At 34.7% G+C, this 8,121-nt stretch overlaps 1 protein-coding gene across 1 annotated transcript in view; it reads left to right on the forward strand.

The window, feature by feature from the left end:
* AHR (aryl hydrocarbon receptor) overlaps window positions 1–5,620 on the forward strand; it is a 49,384-nt gene extending 43,764 nt beyond the window's left edge. The window contains exon 11 of the mRNA XM_065939310.1: window positions 2,807–5,620. Within this exon, the coding sequence (XP_065795382.1) occupies window positions 2,807–2,941 (135 nt within the window). The 3' untranslated portion in view covers window positions 2,942–5,620. The remainder of the gene's footprint in view (window positions 1–2,806) is intronic.
* Window positions 5,621–8,121: the final 2,501 nt, after the last annotated feature.

An 8,121-nucleotide genomic window follows, 5' to 3' on the forward strand; every position in this document is an offset into this window, starting at 1 on the left:
TGTAAGTTAGGAGTTTTCTGTCAGTGACTGGTTTAAACCTCTATCTGTAGCATGAATGGGAGAACGTTTCTAATTTTATTTGTGACTATTTTGTGTAAGCTGGTACTTTCACGTTACTGATACAAGTATATCATATTTTAAAGAAATCAAGGATGAAAGCAGTATGAATACATCCGTAAGTTAAAAGTAAAATTACCAAGTAAAATTAATTAAAAGTACACTGTTTAGAATAATGTTGATTTTTTAAAAAATCTGACCTTTTAAACATGTTGACTTAGAAGGCTTTAAGGTTTTAAAAAATAGTTTTTCAAAGCTCTTTTTTTTTTTTAACTGACATAGTTGATTTACATTTTCAGGTATATAAATAGTGACTCAGTGTTTTTATAGATTATACTCATTATTATTAAATATTGACTCTCTTCCTGTTGAAATTGGGTTAAAACCAGTATCGATGTGTTTCCTTCAAATAGTTTTGTCCTAGGTGATCTCTGGTAAAAGTCCTAGGCTCGGTGTTCTAACTTCATTTTATCCTTCAAGGTAAAATAGTTTTTTCCCCTGGTATCTTAAGAAAATTAAGAAAGGTAACTTATCTGGCTTTCTGTCACAAGACTCAAGCTGGATGTTTTATCTTTATCATTTAAATGTGTCATTCAGACTCTTCTACCAACATGGTAACTTAAAGTGCTTCCTGATAATTGCTGCTCTTTGTGACCACCCAGGAATGTCTCATGCTTGCCTTTATGCTTTTCCATTAGAAAATATTGAGTTCATGTTGTATATTTTAGTTGTGAAGCAAATCCCAATAAGACTGTAATAACAGTTGATAAATGTCATTTGCAGCTTTCTCACTGTTTTTTTCCTGACCTTTTTTATACACTTGGTTTGTCTGATTACATATGAGTTTTTCCCTAGAAAAAGACTGTGAGAAATTTTCTTATCCTTACTCCTGACATTGCTCAGTTATATTAAAATTTAACAATGACTTACAGTCTATCTCACAACATTGCTGCAGAATAAGCACAGATAGGTAACTTGTGAACTGTAGAAAAATGAATTATGTAAAATTATACTCTGAAGAGGGCCTGCATTAGCACCAGCTCCTTACAATGTTTTCTTTCCCACTGTTTTGTGTTACTTCCTTATGAATAGTAAGAATCCTGGACCTACATATTCCCCCAAGGAGTCACTGGACTTCCCTGGTGGCTCAGACAGTAAAGAATCTGCCTGCAATGCAGCAGACCTGGGTTCCATCCCTGGGTTGGGAAGGTCATCTGAAGAAGGGAACGGCTAGCCACTCCTACAACCCACTCCAGTATTCTGGCCTGGAGAATTCTATGAACAGAGGAGCCTAGAGGACTATAGTCCATGGGGTCACAAAGACTTAGAAATGACTGAGCAACTTAAAAAAAAAAAAGTTATTAAATCTAAAAAAATTGGAACTCCCATCTGTGGCTCACATTATATTTCTGTTGGCTAGCACTGCTCTAGACAGTCTTTTTTTGAATGGCGCTCATGGTAAAGAACCCGCCTGCCAATGCAGGAGACATAAGAGACACAGGTTCCATCCCTGGGTTGGGAATATACCCCGGAGGAGGAAATGGCAGCCCACTCTGGTATTCTTGCCTGGGAAATCCCATGAACAGAGGAGCCTGGCGGGCTACAGTCCATACCCAAAGGGTAGGACACAACTGAAGTGACTTAGCACACAGTCTCTTTAAAGACAGTTGCTGATGTGCATTGTATTGAGTGATGAAAGTAATTTATCCAAAACCTACCTTTTGCTGGGCGATTATTACCTTCCCTTTGAAAACTTGACAAAGTTTAGAAGGACTGAAACATATGTTTCATAGGCTTTAGAATATATGTTACATAGGCTTTAGAAAGGTAAATTTCATTTGAAGCAATTAAAGATATGATTATAATCCATTACTTTCACTAATTATACTAAGATTCAAAAAGTTCTATAATCTATAAAAACCTACAGAACTATTAGGAATTATTCAGGTCAGTCGCTCACTCGTGTCCGACTCTTTGCAACCCGATGGACTGCAGCGCACCAGGATTGCCTGTCCATCACCAACTAATTATTAGTAACAGGAATTATTCCTGTAATTCCACAGAACTGTGTGTCTCAAGGTCCTCCCCTTCCTACTTTTTTTCCAGTAGCACTTATGGAAATGAGACTAAATTTCATTGTTAAAAGGCAAGAGCAAGCACTTTACTTTGGTAATTTTTATTTCCATAATTAGGACAATAATTTTAGTAGTACTTTGAAGGTATATTATGAATAAAATTGGTTCTAGAAATCATACCCATGGTATATAGTATGTAAGGAATATTAAGAAACCTCTTGCAAATCATAACTTGCCTCTTTTCAGAAAGTTCTGGGTTATCTGTAGTCCAGTGTAGTGATCTTAAATGTAGTTAGTTTATTGCTACTTAAATCTTACTGAGATACAATCTGGTCAAAGCAGACTTACCTGTGGTTCGTGACTGGTACTTTCTCATCCAGTGGTTCCTGCCCAAACCAAAGGCATTTCATTGATCAGATAGTCAATGTATGGAGTGCCACATCTAAAGTGAGACAATGATATCACTCACCTATACTATCTAATGGAGAAACTGAAAAATTGTAAGTGCCACTAATACATGTGTTCAATGTGTCTTCACTGAATGAGTTAAAATGGCAGTAAAGGAGTTTTAACGATAACTTGGAGGGTAAAGATTTTAGAACTACATTTTCACATATCTTATGGTTTAATATATATGAAGGATCTGTTCTAATAAGTCGTGTTGCTGTTTGCAGTTTCAGAACGGAGCAATTTTAAATGAGACGTATCCACCTGAATTAAATAGCATGAGTAACACTCAGCCTGCCACCCATCTTCACCCATCAGAAGCCAGACCTTACCCTGATTTGACATCCAGTGGATTCCTGTAATTCCAAGCCCACTCCTCACCTTGGTTTTCCAGTAGTTTGTGAAGCATCACAGAGTAATAAGACTGTCCTTGTTGGATGTCAGCAAGTTCACGTGGAGGCATTGATGTACGTGTTATTTTTACTGTTATAAAAACATTAAAATCTGGTTTGTAATAAGAGGAGTTAATCACCTATACTACCATCATTAGAATAGTATGCTCTCACAGAGGAGTGAAATACCATCTACAGTTTACAGTATTCTGAAATAATACCACAGAATATACAGAAATTTTTCAGGGAGATATTATGACACTTTTAAATAAGAAAAATTTTTCTCTGGTGGAATTACTTCCATCAGATTAAAATAAAATACTTTGAGTTTTGAACTTGTAGATTATTACTGTACCAAATATGAACTATTTCCTTTTACTTTTAGCTTCTGCTTTTATCTCAGAGGTTAAAACAAGTGGTTTGGTGCTTGTATAAAAAGATAATCTCAATATGCTCCTCCCTCCTTGGTAATGTAAGTGCCTCACACTTTTTTCTACCTGTAACACTGTAGGGAGTATATTTTATGTAAAGTATATATTTTACATAAAATATACTTTTTCTTTTTAAAATAACATTCTGCACACAAATATTATTGGTATTTCTTAAATTCAGTCATTTTTATTAATCTAGGCATGTTTCAACTGCACTACTCACCCACTTTCTTCAGGTAAAGAGCAAATAATGGTTGAAAAGAGAAATATTTATTACTTACTCTAGTTGTTTCTAGATTTTAATGTTGCCGTGTGCCTTACGTTGAAAATTTCTGGAAGTGGAAATATCTTCCCAAATTTTTTTTTAGTTATTGTAAGAGGACAGCACTAAAATTTCAAGAGTTTTCAGAAGTAAGAGATATATCACCATTTAGCTTTACTAAAATCTCCACCTTAATAGTTGAATGTTGCCCTGTAAAGAATCTGCTGTTAAATGCAACCCTGTGTATTAACTTAAAATGAAGAGAAGCAGCTTTATTTTTAGCTCTTTAGTAAGTAAAGCACCCATTTCAATATGTATAAATTCTTTAAAAACTGTTTTAGAGCTGTAATCCTTTAAAATGTAGTATGTTGACTTTATAAATTTCACTTCTTAGTACAGTGGAAACTATTTGTTTTTCTCATATTTGAGGAGTGTTAAGATTGAATATAGCAACGTTTGGTGCAAAGTATTGGTATGAGTGAAAAAATGGTGCATTGTATAGTTTATAATGAACAACAATATTTGTAAAATGTTTTCAGTCTTTCATTTAAAAATAGTGCATATCTTACATATGCACATAAATAACTTGTTTGGGTCTTAACATATTGTATCACTGTGTCTTTTTAAGAAAGCAAATTAATCAGACCACTAATAACTTTACCATCCTTGGGTGACTTAAAAGTGCCACCATCTGACTTTCTTTTACTTAAATAGGACAGCTGAAAGGCATAGATATGTTTTGCATGTATTATATAAAAACACAATGAAATCCCAAACTGAAATGTAGTATTAAAATACATTACTTTTCTTTTTTTAGTAAATCAATGTATATAAAAGTGACTTCAGACACAGTAGCTAAGTCAGTTTTATGCATTTTCTGACAGAATTTTGAACCTGGACAATGAATTCAAGTGTTGAAAAAAATAAATTTGTCTAAAACATTTCATAATTTGTTTGTAGCAGGAGGAATCACTAAAGATTTAGACCAGACTAATATTAGTCCAGATTAATACTCCATTTTTACATTGAAACCTTTCATGAAAAGTCTTCATCTAAATCATTTTTGTTAGTCTCTTCCACATGTTACTGAATGAACTGTTTAGTACGGGAAAAAGCAGGCTTCTAAACTGTATGTGAATATGATGATAATCAAGTATACACTTAAAAAATTTAAAGCAATATTGTATATTTTTACCTATATAAAGTAACTAAAATTTACCTAGTAATAAAATCACATTAAACCCAATATACCTTTGTCTGTATTGCTAAGTGCCAAAGGAAGAATCTTTGTGTATTGCTATATTGAGGGATTTATTTTTAGATGACGTGCACTTCTAAGGATGTGGATGTTTCTACTCTGATCTTTTTCCTATGCCAGGTTATTCCTCCAGTACCTGAAGATTTACCAGTGTTCCAATGTATTACATATAGCTTTTAATCATTACTCTGCACAATCTAGTGTTTTTCAGTATTACTAAATTTTAGGTAAATGTTTTCATGGGTGTTTTCTCCTTCAAGATGTTACTGCTTACATATGCCATGCATACATTTTTGTTTAAAATATGATTTATAACATCCTTATCAAAAATTGTATACAATAATTTATGGTAATAAAATAATCACCAAGTATGAATAGTATGTTTTAACGCAGATTATTTTTGGTCCACATAAAGGAAATGAGCACTTATAGTATTATAATTATGTCAGATGAAGGCAATCTATAATATTTAAAGATAGGTTATGTCAGTAATTCCTAAACTTCTTACGAAGTTCTGCTCCCCTGGATATTTTGGGCTTTACTGGAATATAAAAAAAGACTTCAAGTAAACTCATGGATTAAAATGCTTCTGCAATGGACTATTCTTTTAAATCTTGTACAATCAGTGTTACAGTTTAGTGGTGGTAGTATTAATTCCATTTTAATAGACAGTATTTTAAGAAAATTTATGAAAAAAATTTTAAACAACCCATGTTCTATTTTGTGCTTAGGTAAGAAAAGTTATTGCCCAAACTAATGTCTCTATCAAATATAAATGGCATGTTAAGCCTTTGGTATTATATTCATAACTATTAAACACTCACCTTGAATTCTGCAGTTGGCATTATTTGAAGAAAAATTCCTGAGAAAAAGTTTTCATTCTCAGTAACAATTGTTTACATTAATTTTACACTTATTCTTAATCATAACAACTTGATAGTAACATAGCAAATTCGTATTATACCTGAGTCTGAACATTTTAGAAAGACTAACACTATCTTTTGTCTAAAAAGTGCATAATACATTCTGTTTCAAGTATTTGATCTCAGAGAACTAAGAAAAAATCCAGATAATCATCTTCCTGATGCCGGTTTTCATTTAGTTAATTGGTTTCCATCAGCATGAATGACTTCAACTTGTCCCCCTGTTATCAAGCCTATCAGAAACTGACCAGCGATGTTATTAGCTACTCACCAGACCAAGGAATATTGCTCCAAGTTTTTTCCCAGTGTCTGCAGAGGACCATGCTTCCAATTCCGCTAATACAACTGAAACTATCAAAACCCCACAGCACATCCTCAGACTATGTACTTTGACCCTGACAGTACCATTGGCCTCTGTTCTTAAGCCAACCTCCAATGGGGGAGAAGAAGGTCCCTTTCCTTCAAGATTAAACACCCTTCCTAACCCCAGATTCCACTGCATCCCTCCCTCAGCCCTCGGCCACACCCTTAGGAATGACAAATGTATTCTCTTATGTCCATGAGGAGGGTTAGCAGATGTAAGCTAGTATACATGGAATAGATAAACAAGGTCCTACTGTATAGCACAGAGAACTATATTCAGTATGATAAACCAAAATAGAAAAGATTATTTTAAAAATGTATGTATATGGACAACTGAATCACTTTGCACAACAGAAATTAACACAACATTGTAAATCACTGTATTTTCCTCTTCCAGAATCTTTTCTCTGTCCTATAAGCTTACCCGTGTACAGGTCATCCTCTATCCTGGAAAAAATGTTACTTAATTCTGCATCCCTTTCCTTATCACTTCTCTGCCTCCTTTCTCTAAAACAATGTCAAGCTCCTGAAATCTTGTTTTCCTCCCATTACATTGCTCTTTTGTAGTTCACTTAACTTCCTTCTTACCATAGGCTGGTTCTCTGTGGCCCTGCAACCAAATATATTGTAGCCTCAATGAATTTCTTTCCTTCATTCACTCTGTGGTATTAGTTGCCCTGCATCCGATTATTCCTTCAACTTCTCTCTCCTCCCACCTGGGAAGAGTCTCATTTCTAATCACTGTGTGTGGTTCATTCTCTTCATACTGACCCTTTGGAAGCACATCCTCTCTGCAACTACTACTATTGTGATGAATCCTCTCAAAAACAGATCTTACCTCTGAAATGGTGATAGAGACACCTTATCTCTGATCTGTATTTGTAGAGCATCCTTCCCTCCAAGAGCAGCAGAGTAGAGCCAAGCACTCAGACACTGAAGTCAGACTCCTGGCTTCAGCACACATACAATGTGAATCACTGGGAAGGTTTCTTCTTCTCTCTGAGCCGGAGTTTCTGTTTCTACAAAATAAGGATAACAGTAATGCTTCACTGTATTGTTGGGGGATTACACGGAGACTTTATGTAAAAACAGTTCTCAGGAGGCCAAAATGGGAACAATTTGAGCAAAACAATAATAGTATTGGATTACAATCCAAGGAATGAAATACCCATGAATCCATGATGGTATATAAATGGTTGCATAAGTAAATGGGGGAAAAGGGCAACTCTTCCTAATAGAAGAATCCTGAGTGTAGATAACTATGCCTTCTAATAGATAATTAAGCTTCCAAGGAGCTTAATAATACCCCCTCTTCCCTTGAGTGTGGGCTAAACTCAGCCTCTTGCTTCCAAAGAATACAGTAGAGAAAGGGAAAAAGTTACAAGTTGGCATTGTAGAAATCTGCCTAGCACCACTTTAACCAAGCAGTCGAGCTTGACAATGATAAGTCACGGTGTTCCTCTCAGATATAATGGTATGATCAGTACACTTCTGCTCTGTGGCGCTTTTCTCAAAAACACGTAACCCTAGTCTAATCATGAGAAAATGTCAGAGAAACCTCAAATTGAGAGAGATTCCACAAGATTTCTGGGAGTGTTCTTCTTCAAAGTGTTACACAGTCAAGAAAACCGGAGATTGAGACATTTTCACAGATGAGGAGGCTAAGGAGACATAACTGTTGATAAATACAAAATACAATAGAGTATCTTGAACTGCCTTCTGCAATAGAAAAGAGGCTTTAGTGGAACACCTGCAGAAAGCCAAATTAAAATTTAGGTGATAGTATTGAACCAGTATCATTTCCTAGTTTTACCAAAGTACCACGGCTATGTAAGAGGTTAAATTTAGAGGAAAATGAATGAAGAGAATAAAGGAACTCTGTATCTTTACAACTTTCATGTAAATCTAAAATT

The sequence above is a fragment of the Muntiacus reevesi genome, chromosome 6 (assembly GCF_963930625.1).
Source record: "Muntiacus reevesi chromosome 6, mMunRee1.1, whole genome shotgun sequence".
NCBI lineage: Eukaryota > Metazoa > Chordata > Mammalia > Artiodactyla > Cervidae > Muntiacus > Muntiacus reevesi.